The 15,510-nt window shown below is 38.7% G+C and overlaps 1 protein-coding gene across 1 annotated transcript in view; it reads left to right on the top strand.

Annotated features, from left to right (window-relative positions):
* Positions 1-15,510, top strand: part of Lama2 (laminin subunit alpha 2) — a 564,428-nt gene that overhangs the window by 534,646 nt on the left and 14,272 nt on the right. Inside the window, 3 exon segments of the mRNA XM_051175465.1 lie at positions 4,124-4,272; positions 9,397-9,573; positions 9,780-9,942. Coding sequence (XP_051031422.1) covers positions 4,124-4,272; positions 9,397-9,573; positions 9,780-9,942 — 489 coding nt within the window.

Genomic DNA, 15,510 nt, shown 5'->3' with positions numbered 1-15,510 from the left:
ACATTCACAAAATAAGTAAATGCATAAATAGAATTCTTAAGAAATGCCATTATAATCTAATATTTGAAAAATTAAAAATCTTGAAATTGTCATAAGAGATTTAAGAAAAACACTTGGTGAAATTTAACAGCATTCATGATTTTTAAAAAAAAAAAAAAAAACACTTCGTGAACTAAGAGGAAGAAACAGTCTATCTGTAAAAAGACATTGATTAGTGGTCTTGATGCAATTTCATATGCATCCATCTCTCTGCTGCAGCCACAAAAGAACAAGTAGCTAGATAACAAAAGGACCTGTGTTTTAAAAACAAACAAAAAGTTAGACATAAATGAGATAACTGTAAAGTTTTATTGAAAGCCATTAAAGTCATCCTCAATGAGTGTACACATTCATCTTGTTAGTAGAGAAAAATTCATTATAAAAATTATGTCAATTCTCTCTAATATGATATACAAATTTAATTTCAGTAAGAATACCACCTTGTCTTTCTTGCGAATCATTACATATTAGGTTTTGTTTTTAATTTATAGAAAAAAATCAAAATCCACTCAAACTCCTAAAATGGGAGAATATGGTGGGATGTGTTGCTGTACCAGATATTGCTCCTTCTAAGTCAGAGATTTAGAGTATAGTAATGTTTTCATTCCTGGGAAATTCTTTTCTGGTAATACAGAATAGAGGAGACTGGATGTGATATTTACCAATAGGTGGCATCCTGGATCATTAAGAAAACAGTAGGCATTCCTTGAATGATTCCAGGGTCATTGGTTTCTATACCAGAAAGAATAAAACAATTTCTACTTTATGTCAAACTGAAAAATAAGTTTCCAGAAAATTAAAAGTGTAAATATGAAAAGAAAAATAAATTTAAAACTTTTAGCAGGAGATAGCTCAGCATGGTGGCACACACCTTTAATTCTAGCCCTCAGAAGACAGAAGCAGGAAAATCTCTGTGATTTTGGAGACAGCTTGGTCTATATTATGAGTTCCAAGACAGTCAGGGCTACATAGAAAGAACACCCCACTCCTCTCTCTCTCTCCTTTTTCTCACTCACTTTCTACAAAAACACACACATATACATATATATTATTTAGAGAGGTGGATATAGATAAACAGTTCTAAATCAATGAAAAGTTATTCGGATAGATAGATGATTGATAGGTAGATGATACATAGATAAATGGTAGATAGATAGATACATACATACATACATACATACATACATACATACATACATACATACATTGGATATTTCTGATCTCCTAAAAGAGACTTAGTAAGAAAAACAAGAGTGTAAGTATAACCACATAATAGTAAAAACCCCTCACTCATCAAAAACCACAAAATGCAAGCATCTGCCTAAAAAGGTATTGTTAATGAAAACTTCAGAAAACCTAGTAACCACAATATGAAAGCAACTTTCAGAAACCAAGATGCAACATAAACATTTACAAAAAAGAACAGATCTGAATAGGCATTTCACATAAGAGAAAGCACAGTGGATGCAAAAATATTTTTTAAAACATTAAGTTCTGAGGTAGATTTTATATCCACTGGAATGATAGAATATGAAACACGATATTGCCAAGTGTTGACAAGGCCTTTGTTAAAGGCAGTTCTTACTGCTGTGGACAGAGTAAACTGATGCACATGCTCTGGTATTGGCTTTGAATCCACTCTTTAAGGTGGACCACATGTGATTTCTACAAGTCAGCTATTCTACCCAATACACAGATCAGAACCATGGCACGGGTGCCCAGTGAGACAAATACAGAAAACAGCCCAAAGGAACAGTTCTTATTTATAGAAAATAAGTGAAAAAGGACCCACATGTTTGTCTAGTAAAGTAGTATTTTGGCTTAATGGTGTAGAAAGCTGGAGTAGCAAGAGATGAATTACACCTTAATAAAACAACATGGATGAGAACCAAGTAGCAGAGAAGGCATAAAGCACACTATGGTATCACTTGCATAGGTTTCTATACAAAGCACTGAGTGTATTATTTATAAATGCATATGTGTATCTTCAAAATAATTTTTAAAACCCTGGATAATAAATCCCATAATAGTGGTACCTCTGAGATAGGGAAGCAGGAAGATGAGATCAGTAAGAAGCTCAATGAATATAAAATGGTATCTCCTTAAATTGCATGGTAGATTATAGCTGATTTGACTGCAGAACATAAATACATTTACATTGTGAGGACCACATCAGTCATCATGAAACATTCTCAAGGGACTGAGATGGCTCAAGAGTTAATAATGCCTACTGTTCATTCAGAAGAACCAAATGGATGGCTCATAACCACTTGTAACTCCTGTTCCAGAGGCTCCGATGTGATGCCCTCTTCGGGCATAGACAGGGTCCTAAACTCACATGCACATACTTATGCATATATATATATATATATATATATATATATATGTGTGTGTGTGTGTGTGTGTGTGTGTGTGTGTATGTGTGTGTGTGTGTATGTATATGTATATGCACATATATATGTTTATATATGTGCATATACATATACATATATATATATATATAATTTTAAAATTTCTTAATGTTTTTGACACATAGAGGAAGAAAAGTAGTATTTAACTTCTCACTGAGTATAATCATTGAGTAGATATAAAAAAGGAGTATTACCAAATCTTCATCTTCTAATCCTGAAAAATAAAAATCTTTTCTCACTTTTGCAAGTGTTACTCAGATTATACTGAGGACCAAACCAAACATTCTGAAAATTTCTCCACATCCCCTTGGCCACTGTCAATAATTAAACATCTGTCAGCTCCAAATTTCTTAGCAATGCATAAATGGGTTAAATCACCAGATTTCAGGCAAAATCTTAAAATAAAATGTATTTGTATTAAGACAATTAACACAAGAAGATAATAAATAACGAAATGAAATTTTTAATGACACAAACATTTAATGATAATGAATATCTAGCTTTTAAAGTCATGTAATAATTGTTCACATGAGCTTGAATCAGGGCTGCCTAAGTAGATACATTTTATTTGTGAAAGCTAAGGGTTGAAATATCCAGAAGGTTATTTTTGATTGTGTTGCCCTCAATGTGCTTTCCTTATCAATCAATCAGTTAAAAACAGTTTTTTGAGTCAGTAGTTTATGGTGGCTCCACTAAGGGGTGATAAAGGCTAATCTTCACGGCATTGTGTATTGGACACATAACTCCCTAGGCAATCTAGTGGATTATTTAAGGGATGGTAATGCTGGTGGAACCCTTATTAACCACCATCGGTTACATATGGAGCACAGAATGGTAGCTGCCTGGTACCACACAGGAGAGGGAGAGCATATAACATCAGCTTTGGGAACAAGGATTGCACCCAAGCTCCCTGGAGTTCATAACTGGATTTCCAAACCACACTGGTTGCCATGGTAACACAGACAAGAAGAAAACAGGCATGTTGGTGGATAGAAAATTGACTTCCTTCTTCCTAAGTGTGAGAGACAAGTTATGTGTTTGTGGCAGTGATCTGTTCTACCAGCTTGGAGATAAATGAAAATCTAAACACTCAAATGCCATGAGGTTGAGTCAGACCTCATTTCTAGAAGCCAGCTGCCCACTTGTGAGTATCAAGGAGAACAGTTTTGTTGACACCTTTGCTTCCTGACAGGTCCTGTGAGTTAGAGGACAGAGGTAAGCAGAGCTGTTATGTTGAGCATTAGAAACTGACACTAATAGTGATATATTGACCTGACCCTTTACCCAACAAGAAAAATGGCCATGGGTTAAAAAAAAAAAAATTCATACATCCTTATCAAGTCTAGATGACTTGACAGGTAAGGACCCCTGCTGGGCAAGCATGAAGACCTGAATTCAAATCCCTAGAATCTATGTAAGCAGTAAGACATGGCTATATGAGAACCTATAACACAGCATTATGGGAGGAGAAACAGAATTAATGCTGGGGCTTGATGGATGCCAGCCTTGCCCCCAGGCTCAATGAGAAAGCCAATTCTAAGTGAGTGAAGCAGAATGTTAGAGTGGGACCTGACATCCTTTGGCTTCTCTGTGTTTGTGACAGAATGTCAGTCACTACAGCTGTCTCAGATACAACTCCTGTTTAATCTTCAATACCCATTTTTTTGCTGCAGGCCTATTATGCCATATTCCTCAACAAGGGCCGTCTGGAAGTGCATCTCTCCTCGGGGACACGAACAATGAGGAAAATTGTCATCAAACCAGAGCCAAATCTGTTTCATGATGGGAGAGAACATTCAGTTCACATGGAAAGAACTAGAGGGTAACTAGGAGCAGAACTTGTTGTTACTGTATCTAATGGGAAGTCAGTCCCTTTGCATGCCCAGCTCTCAGCCTAAGCCTTCCCTGTGTGGACAGACCACACAGATGCACTCATGTCCTCTTCTTTGTCCTTTGTGTTTGGGAACCTCAGTCAAGGGCCCGAGGGATTCTATTACCATTGCTTCCCTTCTGTGTGGTACTTCTCACCTCCTTCACACAATATACCTTCTCCAGCTGGAGACAAAGAAAATCCCTACCCCTGCACCTTGCAAGTCTGGTCTTCCCTAATAAGTTAATCATAGAATAGCTTAGAGCCTCTGGCTGCTGCTAGTTCATGCAGGTTCCAAACCAGTTATGACAGCTGCTTAGAAACCTTCCATCAGTATGATGGAGCATGGCTGTAGATACGAGATCTACAGAGCCTCCTACGGGTATGCTTCATACCTGTCTGTCCCTAAAACAGTGTGTAGGGCTCTGTAGTGGCTTCCTGGGAGCAGTGGGTCAAAGTAGAAAAGAACAACGGTGGCCTTCTGTAATCATGTATAGTGGTCACTTCCCTACAAAACTCCAAGGTACCTGTCTTTAGTCTGAGCCAGGGAATCATCCTTAAAGCGTACAAACTGATCTCTCATTTCTGCACAATGCTTTGCACTTACTTTACTGGGAAAGGCATCTGTGTTCTTCATCAAGATACCATGCAACAATTCAGAGAGGTAATTAGTTCAGAAGGAGGATGAAAAGAAAACAGCAGCCCAGAGACTTGAGGGCCTCAGGCCTCCAGACCAACAGCCCATTTATTAAACAGAAGGCAGGGAAAAGAACTGGAAATTCAATCCGATGAAACCTCAAGGCACCTGAGTGTTGGAGGGCAGTGAGGGTATGAATGTGGCGAGGCAGTCAAAGAAGCAGCTGCTGTCATATAGTGAAAGTCTGTGTTGTCTAAGTGTCCTCTTGCATAGGTAACAGCTTAGGTAACTAAGGAGATTTCTTATCTTCAAAGTAAATAATAAAGCCTGTGTTCTGTGTGATACAGAGCTTTTGCTTGTGAGCTGAATTAATACTAAGCATCTGTGCTGTGTCTAGACAGAACGGTTTGGAAACCATGATCAAGAAAAATGAGCGATCAATATTCCGACAACTCAGAACTTTTAGTGATTTAATAGCCAGGTATCATAGTCAGTCATAGTCAGCCTGACTGCACACTGAGTGGCAAGTGGGAGGAACAGACTAGATTTTCACATTTCAATACTGGGGAGTACTTTAGAATACAAATTCCACAGGATTTTAGGTCATTTGCTCACTGTTAATCTTTCTCGCTGTGGGAAGCATGCTTTACAAGTTCTTAAATCCCAAATAATTTCAACAAACAAATGCAGATTGGGGAAATACAGGTGACCAAAATTCACCAAAGTATCTTATTTTCAAAAGAAACAATTTAGAAATCTCCAAATGTCACCATTTATACTAAGGTGTCCTTTGAACAGGTGTTTCTTCAAGAAGGGCATTTCATTATGCCAACCTCACAGCTGTTGGCCATCAATCCAAATCTCATTTGATTAAGCTCTGTATACAATACTTCTCTGAAAACTGGTCAGTCGGTTAATTAGCCATGTAAACAAACAGGTTTGCCATTCACTGTTAGTTACAAGCTGATATATTAGACAAATGACTATATGGTTGTCCAATTCTGTGCTAAAACAGGAACCCATTTACTTCTGTGCCCTCCTTGGCACCCTGAGGTCAAAATACAGTCATTGTCTACTCTGTAAACCAACGAATAAAGCTGGTTCCCCAGTCATCACAAATCAGCCTACAAACATCACTCAGAAACACCATGCTGCATCATATAGCAATTCTAAGGAACACACTGTGTTGAATTCTAGGCCGATTGCCTTTTAATCATCTTAAATTGTGTGTGAGAAGTGTGTTGGTGTCCTTTCATCCCAAATGAGAAAACATTACATAATTTGCCCAAAATTACATGGCAGAAACAAATCCAGGTTTAAGACCAATTATAACCAGCTTTAATGTTCCATCTATGCTTGGCCTGGCATTTGTTCTTACCCAATGGGGATTTCAAAGATCTAATATTACTAGGTATTGGGTATTATATGCCATTACTAATTTGGAAATACTTGCTTTTTCCCGATGCTTTTTTATGTGCTTAGGGGCCAATCATTTCTTTTCCTAAATTCCAGGTTACTGTGGTAACTGGAGTAGCACTCTTAAATTTGGAATTTTTTTTTTTTAGCAAGTTCTGAGACAAAAGTTCTCTCCTGTTTTGCTCCTTCTTAGCCCCCATTCTTTCCTTTTCTATCTCTTCCTCTTAAAAATAAAAATGAACTCACCTCCATCATTTTCTTGTCCCACCGCCTGATATTCAGTAACCCTCTATGACCGCCTTGACTTTGGTCTTTCCCCTGGAGTCTACCCCATGGACATCAGCTCTAGCTGGACAAAAGCTTTGCAACCCTTAGGCCTTAAACAGTGCCTCGGGTGACAGGGATAAAGTACTGAGTTGGGTGTGTCCTCTGAGAAAATATTTGGTAAACCGATGCAGAATATGGCTTAAGACCAGAAAATTAGGAGATCTCAGAAGTTAGGACTTCTTCCAGAGATCATGGTTCAGACAATCCAAGCATTGTCTCCCATAACATTTGATATATGTCAGTAAAAAGTATCATTTTGTTTTTCATGTAAATTACAAATACTCCCGTTAGTACCTTCCTGCACATGCACAATTACTGATGACTTGAAAATAATTGGACCCATTTTGCAAATCAATAAGAAACAGAGCATAAGAAATAAAGTATTTATGAGACTATGAGACTCACCACTGATATAAAAGAAAATATTAGTTAAGTTATCACAATATTAATAGGGTTAAGTATTTACTATAGTGTTTTATGTAAAGTAACCTATCAGTCAAAAGTTATAAATGAGATGGTAGAAAGATGGCTCAGTGGTTAAGAGCATATACTGTTCTCATAGAGGACCAGTGTTTGCTTCCCAGCTTCCATATCATATGGCTCACAGCCATCTGTTACTCCAGCTCTTTGTATCCAGCACCCTCTTCTGCATTCCATACACCCCTGCAACTGCACTCACACTAGAATATACCTACACAGAGACACACATAATACACATAATTAAAAATAAAACAAATCTTTAAAGATAATAAAATTAAAGCAAATTACCACACCAGAATGGATACATTGTTAATGTCCTTATCTAACAAAAGGAACTGAATCAATTATTTATATTTAATGTTTCTTGAATGTAAAATGCAAAAAAAAAATCAACTGTAGTCTTCTAGCATTGACCTTATTATGTACCACTGCCTCGGGGCAATCTCTTAATTAATATATTCCACTATTTTATGAGTAGCTATTTTTAATCTCCTTTATAAATGAATAAAATGAAACAAAGCATGATTAAATAACTTGCCCAAGGTCATGCTGTTGGGAAGACTACACATTAATACTGAATTCTCGTCTGGCCCTCCCAAAGGCCCACATTCCTTCAGCAGCATTACTACAGAATAAGATCTGTTGATGTGTTCTCCAGTGAACAGGGCGGGTGGAGAACCTACCTTAGAAAGAGAAGAGCTCCTAGTTCCTTAACACTCTAATCGAGATCAGGAATTTTCTCTCAATGAACATGCCTTAGTAGTGGATTAAATGCCCAGCTAAACCCTTGGGAAAACACACCCAGAAACTAGTGCTTGTCTCATTCTCAGAAACCACCAACACTGTGGGCAGTGTCTTGAACCTCCTGGGTTTTGCTAACATATTCTTTCAGGGTCTTTTCTTTTAAAACAAAGTTCTCCCTAGTTTCCTTCTGAAACAAAGTCTTAGTTGGGCCTTGAACAGCCTGAACTGTGACATTTCGAGCCATAACAATGTTTATTTTGTTCTATTTTCTTATGTTGGAATTAGTCCAAAAATGGATCCACTCCCCAGGTCCAAGTCCTAACTTGTCTCAATTTATTGTTTCCAGCTTGCTTACCTTGATGTCCCTGCCCTTCCCCCTCTCCATTATTCCTCTGTCTCTCTCCTTCCCTCCCTCCCTCTTTCCCCCCCCCCCCTTTCCATTGCTCTGTTAACAAAATCAGGTAATATGACATTTGAAGGCCGAGTTTCCATCTGGGCATTTAGGTCTTGTCTTCAGATAAGAAGTAGGTTCTCTACAGTCCATTTACAGTTCATCCACAATGACAAAGAACATTGCGATTACTGTTAGGACCAAGCTCCAAAGCTTCTTGTACAAAGAAAACTAGAAAATGCCTTTGGTTGTTTTCATCATTAGAACTCCGTGTCTTGGTTCTTTGCCCCTGGATCCAAGGATTGTTGTGAATAAGTAGTATGCAGTTCTCAATTGGTAGTGTGTAAGTAATCACTCATAAGCAAATTAGGGAAATTAATGAAACAGCCACTGAGGAAAATCACTGCAAGGAACAATTAGCTTGGTGTTCTGGCCTGCCTCTTCTATTCAGACGCCAGCAGCTACATTCTTTATAAGATGTACTGTAAGTGTTTGCTGTTGATTCCTGCAATCTAAGCTCTCAGGAGGACGGTTTGTCCCCTAGCAAGAAGATAATAGCTAGCACAAACCAAGACATAAAGAGCCAAACAAAATGCAACCCCTTGCTGTGCCAACTCCCAGATCCTTATCCGATTAGACATTGCTATACAGCCCCGCAGCCTCTGTTCTCACAGAATGTGTGTTGGGCTGCAAACCTGTGTTGCCACCTGCATCACAGACGCGTGTCACAGCTGCATGCTTGCCTAGTTTCAATAAACTTTCAGGACAAATTAATGAGTAAGGCATGAGACAAAGCCCTAGGAAACAATGGTGTTTGTTAGTTGTTTAGTATAGCGATCCTAATTATCTAATCTAGGCTGTCCTAAAGGCTGTGGGAGATCAGAGCGCCATGGACACGCCATGCCGTGCCATGGATCATGAGTTCAAAGCCAGCTTAAGATACAAAGGTAGACCTCTTTTCAAACATAATAATGATGACAGCATAACCAACAAATAGATTTCTGGGAGCAGAGAATGAGAGGTGGCAGAAGAGATGTTTCTAACTGTGCTGGATATTTGTTACCTTTAAATGTTTTATCAGCATCTTCACTGTTCAAGTTGATGAAGACAGAAGACATACTCAAAACCTGACGGTAGAGCAGCCTATGGAGGTGAAAAAGCTCTTCGTCGGGGGTGCTCCTCCGGAATTTCAGCCTTCTCCCCTCAGGAATATTCCTGCTTTTGAAGGCTGCGTGTGGAATCTTGTTATTAACTCTGTGTAAGTGACTGTCCTTTCTCCTGAGGGTCGCTGTAGTGTCCATATTGTCTAAAACTACAGTAGGGAAGAGGCCATGATACCTTTAATGTATAATTGGGATTCTACCCAGGCCATTTCAAGTCAGAGTCGGGGACTGATTTAATTGTTAAGGGAGAAGACAATGAAAAAAAAAAAAAAAACCTTTCATTTTGATTGTGTTTGATTAGCCCCATGGACTTTGCACGGCCTGTAGCCTTCAAAAATGCTGACATTGGCCGCTGTGCCTATCAGAAGCCCAAGGAAGAAGAGGAAGTTCCAAGTGAAGTCATTGTCTTGCCTCAGCCAGTGCCTGCCCCTGCCTTCCCTTCACCTGCCCCCACCCTGACTCATGTAAGTGTTCTCGTAGACACTGCTTTTGAAAATTCTCTTTTAAATAATTTCCAGAATGGAAAATGTTCAAGGTATCCAGTGGACTCTATCACTAGCACTGGGGGACCAAGAACCTGTCCATAGAAACCTGGGCTCTCACGTCTTCTTTGGGTTGCTTTTATCTTCATACCTTTCCCTTTAATTTTGATGTTCATAAACTGGAACTGGTTTTCCTTTGAAAAACTGAAGAGGACAGAGGTTTTCAGAATCCAGATTCAAAGCCATTTATAATACCCATACACAGAGATAATTACACCCATGTTCAGTTCCTTTGGATTTTACACACAAATCTCACTTAATTTGGAATCTTAACTTGTAAAACTGGTAATACATAATCACAACTGTCTATAAATATCACATAGATGTATGTCTGCATTTAATGTGATATTCTGTAGCACACACACACACACACATACACACACAGAGGGAATCACACAAAATATGACACATTACAAGAGCTGGGCTTCCATTGGTGAGATCTTTGGATCCAGTCACCCAACCATGCCCGGATCCCAGCTCTTAAACCAACCATCTGAGTGAATGTGGGAAAGTTGCCTAGCAATCAAGGCCAGGTCCGTAACTTGTAAAGTGAGACAATTAACAGCACAGCTGTCAAATTCCATCGGAAATGTAGAAGATAGCTTCTAACTGCCTGAAGTATGCTAAGCATATACTAATGATCCTATTAGCTATTTTCATGTTTACTATGTTCCCACCTCTAGTCAAACTAATTCTATCCAATACAACGTGTAGGTCTCATAACATCTCTGTGAAATACAAACTGGCATCCCATTTTCTTTCGATTAGATAAGAATTGGCTCTCTAAAGTAACGTATGAGTTCACTCAAACAACTGACCAGTTCCTGGATGGGATTGAAATCCATCAGATCAGACCCTAAAATCTGACTCCTAATGAGTGCAAAGCCATTGAGGGCTACTGGGGAGGGGGGGTCTAGTTTCCACTTAGAAACTATAAGCAACCAAGTACATCTGACAATGAAAGCCTTTTATCCTCCCCCATTATTGTATTAGTTTTCTAGTAGGAAAGTATGAAGCCGATAGATGGGGGAAGAATTTACTACAGCTTACAGTCTCACAATTACATCAGAGATGGTTCATCTCACTGCACTCAGGACCACAGGCATTGATCACAGTTGTGGCCTATGATTAATTAAGCCTGTATTGTGTATGGGCTTAAATAAATATATTGAAAAGCTAAAGAAAGCATGCTCTTCTTTAGCTTATTCTTTAACTGGTTCCTTGACACAGGAAATTCTTATTACATGGCAGGCCAAATAGCCACAATTCAGAAAAAATTGATTACCTACTACAATCAGCATTTAAGCTTCTGAAAAATGAGCCTTACACTACTAGAGTTATTAAAATGAAATAACAAAATATATTTTTATTATATTATAATGATATATATTATTATATTATAATGAAAGAATTGCAATAATGAATGTATTATAATCTAAATTCTTGTGAAGATGTAATAATCAAAGGCATGATGTATGTAGAACTTTCAAAATTGGGGTATTTTTTGCCTCAAAATGTACATGAAGGGATTTTATTTTTATAAGATATTCGTTTATTTTCATTTATATATATATATTATTACAAGTATTGTTATTTCAGTCTTTACAAAAAGAAATGCCTAGAGTCACCCATAAACAAGAGGCCCATGGGAAAGTAGGGTGATTTCCCCCTGGGGTAGGTACCAGTGCTACATGAATGCTTCCAACAGATATGTCAACAAGATGCCTCCTAACTAGTTATTATATTTGGTCAAGCAAAACCTCTTGGACATTCTCATCAGCATGTCTTTATCTTTCTGTGTTGGTTTGTTTGGGTTGAGAAGATTGTAGTCTCTACAGAGTCCCTAATTTTTCCTTGTGAAATGGATATCCCAATCTGTGGTTAATACATTGTCAGCCATCTAAAGTTACAAAGCATTTGCCACGTGTTATCTCACTTGTCACAGTGCCAGAACCTAGCGTCCCCTTGTGTTTCTCTTCATTATGACACCCATTTGGCTCTCGAACATTCCTGTAAAGGGTCCCTCAAGCACACTGCTCTGCTTTCTGAAGAGCATTTTTCAGAAACATCGAAATTTTTACAAATGAGTTTTCATGGACCCTTTTATACTAACTCGATTTTCATTTTCTCTCAGCAAAATACTTTCAGTTTTTCAAAATCACAACACTGCACTTACTTAGTAGATAAGAGTGATGCTAAGCGCTTGAAGAACAGCCTGACTTGTAGATCAAGAAAGAACTGCATCATGGGTAGAAAAGATCTTGGAACTCCCAAGTCCTTTATAAAGTATTTGCTTTTTAAAAGTGTATGAGTATTTGCCTGCATGTATGAGTGTGTACCACACAATATACACAAAGTTCAAAAAAAAAAAAAAGGTACTGGGTCCTTTAGAACTGGGGATATGAGCCTTCCTGTAGGTGCTAGGAACTGAACATAGGATCCTCTGTAAGAGCAACAAGTATTCCTAACTTCAAATCCACCTCAGCACAGAAATCCTACCATCTATCTATCTCTATATCTATATCTATATCTATATCTATATCTATATCTATATCTATCCAAGTCCATTTAAATGAAAACAAACATTTATAGACAATATTTGGGAATTTGGGCGTCGTTCTTTCCAAACTACTTCCTGCTGGTAAGGGGCGCTATCATGGGGGGTTCTATGAAGATGCAGAAATCATGGCTGTAGTCTGTAAGGCTGCTTTGTCCAGCTGTTTTGAATGTAGGATCACCTGGTACTCTGTTTCAGGCGGTCTGGCTTGATCAAACCACATTAGTCTGGAAGGAATCCACAGCTTTTCATTTTCTGTGGAAACAAAAATAGAAATCAGAAATCCTACTCTTAAGAGACCCCCATGAGAGAAGTTAGTGTAGTCTCAGATTATACACACAAATGACAGAGACTTGAACTCCACCTGATATTACTCCTCTTACATATTATAACCATTTGGGACTGTAAGTGCAGAATTGCTTTAGGACTTTCCAACTTCATGGTTTTGTTTTGTTGTTTTGTTTTAAAATAGGGTCTCGCTATATAGACCAGGCTAGCCTCAAACTCACAGAGATCCACCTAACTCTGCTTCACACAAGTTGGAGTTACAGGCATGTGCCACCATACCAACCAAAACTATATTCTAGAGATTGAACTCCTGCTTCATATGATAGGTGTTATCCATTTTAATTTGATTTATTTCTTTCCTTTTTTGGAAAACAAAGTCTTCTTTTTAGACATGACTAAAAGTTAGTAACTTGGTAATTTATTTTATAAAATATATTTATCAAGCAGCCCAATCAATGTAAGATTGATGTCATCATGGCTAACCAGGGAGGAACAGACAGGCCACCTGATATTGCTCAGTGAAGTGTGCAGGTGATGTCCTCTATGAGTGGGAAGTAATAAATTTATAGTAAACCTCACTTTGATGGTCATTATGTGTGGAATTACATACTCTGTGAAATACCAAGAGCAAGCTCTAGCCTGGTAATGCTCTGAATCCTTCTGTGAGAACTAGTTGGTCTAACCTTTCACCCTTCCAAGGTAAATGTAAGTGCTAGAAGCCCTCGGTGCTGATGAGTGTTCTATTGGTAAGCAATTTCAACCTCAATCATGAAATGCCTTTTGGTCTTGTTTCTAGCCATTTTTAATTCTCAACATTTCTGAGTTTACATTTTTTAAAAATCATTGCAGGTTAATCTCCTAAGCAGGAACTACTATCTAGAAGCTTCATATTTACTAACTGACAGGGACCCCTATCCTTCCTGCCCATCTTTATCTTCCTTATTCCCTTCACCAGCCACTTAGAGTAAAAAGAAAACATCCACTAGGCTTCAGGCTAATAGAAAAGTATCCTGGGAAAGCCATGCCCTGTGAGATGGAGATGTCAAGCCTGTGGTTACCACATGGTCAGCCATCCTAAATTGGACAATATTTCCTGCAAGTTATCTCATTTTACAGTGCCAGAGCCTAGCAGTCCCGAGTACATTTTCTCCTATTATTTAGCCCATTAATATCGGGGGGGGGGGAGAGACACATCCCTGTGTGTTATATTTGTGGATATTTCTCATCTAGAATGACAGGGATGGGATAGATAAGCAACTGGGCTTATTGACGCAGATATGTAATGATGTGTTCAAACAGGGCAAATGTCTGCCCTGTTGATTCCAAGCCTTCCTGAAAAACATGGCCCATGAGGATTGGCATACAACACGTTGGCTGCATTTCTTTTATTCGACTCTTGCTGGAGAGTTGAATGTAGCACTTCTGAGTTTTGGTAGAAATGAAGAGTTCTGATAAGGTTTCTTTGGGAGCTGAAGAGAAGTGAGCCGAAAAGCAATAGAAAGTGATTCCTGTAGCAACATCAGTGCTACAACTTTGAAAGCTATGTACAGACAACGGCATAGGATAAATCAATTGGGCACTGACATGTATTTAAAGGGGGGAAAAATTCTCCACACTCCCCAGAATCTGTCTTAAGGCATATCACTGCAGAGGCCCCGTTCCCACCAAAGAGCTCATATAAAAGGTGGTCACGTGACTCAGAGCCTCAACAAACACAGCAGCAGGCATTGTACCCGTCAGAACAATGAAGTCGGTTCTAGAAAAGTACCTATTTAGCATTCACTCACAAAGATTATCAAGAGCAAGCATCAGATGGGATTTTAGCCCACACTTATTAGTGGGATCATTGACTCATGAAGGAAGAAAATTGCACAATTTTTAGCATGAGTCATCATTTGCTGCCGGTTTTGATAAACACAGTCTAAATCTCGGCTCTACAGCTATCTGAAGTCAAAGTAAGCTTACCAAGAAACCACATGGTGCCTTGGATTTTATCACTTATCTCCAAGTGTCAACTTTGCATCAGGAATTGGAATTGACCACTGCTTTATTCTGACTTGAAATGTAACTGTGGGAGGGTTTTCAGGGACAACTACCTCTAGCCTTGTGACTGTGTCTCCAGGAAACATGGCTTCCCTCAGAACTCTTCCGAACCACTTCAGGCCCTCATCAACAAATACACTGCTCCATTAGGCTCCCCACATCCCTGTGTGCCTAAGAATTGTCACCTGCAAGGCAGAGACTAATCAATTTGTCCTTTACCACCTTCCCCCGTGTATTACATGTATTATGATGTATATCCACCAGGTGGCAGAAGTGTAACATGCTGAGATTGATGAGCCTCTATTGAGGTTGATTTTTGAATTATTGTTATTATTGTTGTTGTTTTAACATGTTTCAGACATCGGTGTTTTCACAACACAGGGAAAGGCATTTCTCGGGCCTCGCCAGCTGAGAGGAGTAAGATAAAAAAATGAAAACTACGTTTTGCCCATTTCTCCAACCTCTCTTGCTTAGTTTAGGTTTCTATAGAGGACTGGCTCGAAAACGTCATTGCTGACAAGATGGTGTCATGCTGTGAGAAGTACCATTTTCTAGTTGCTATCAGGTAGTCCCCGCTTAGAAGGTTCAAAAAGGAAGATAAG

The sequence above is a fragment of the Phodopus roborovskii genome, unplaced genomic scaffold (assembly GCF_943737965.1).
Source record: "Phodopus roborovskii unplaced genomic scaffold, PHOROB, whole genome shotgun sequence".
Lineage (NCBI taxonomy): Eukaryota > Metazoa > Chordata > Mammalia > Rodentia > Cricetidae > Phodopus > Phodopus roborovskii.
This window is presented reverse-complemented; position numbering and strand designations above follow the sequence as displayed.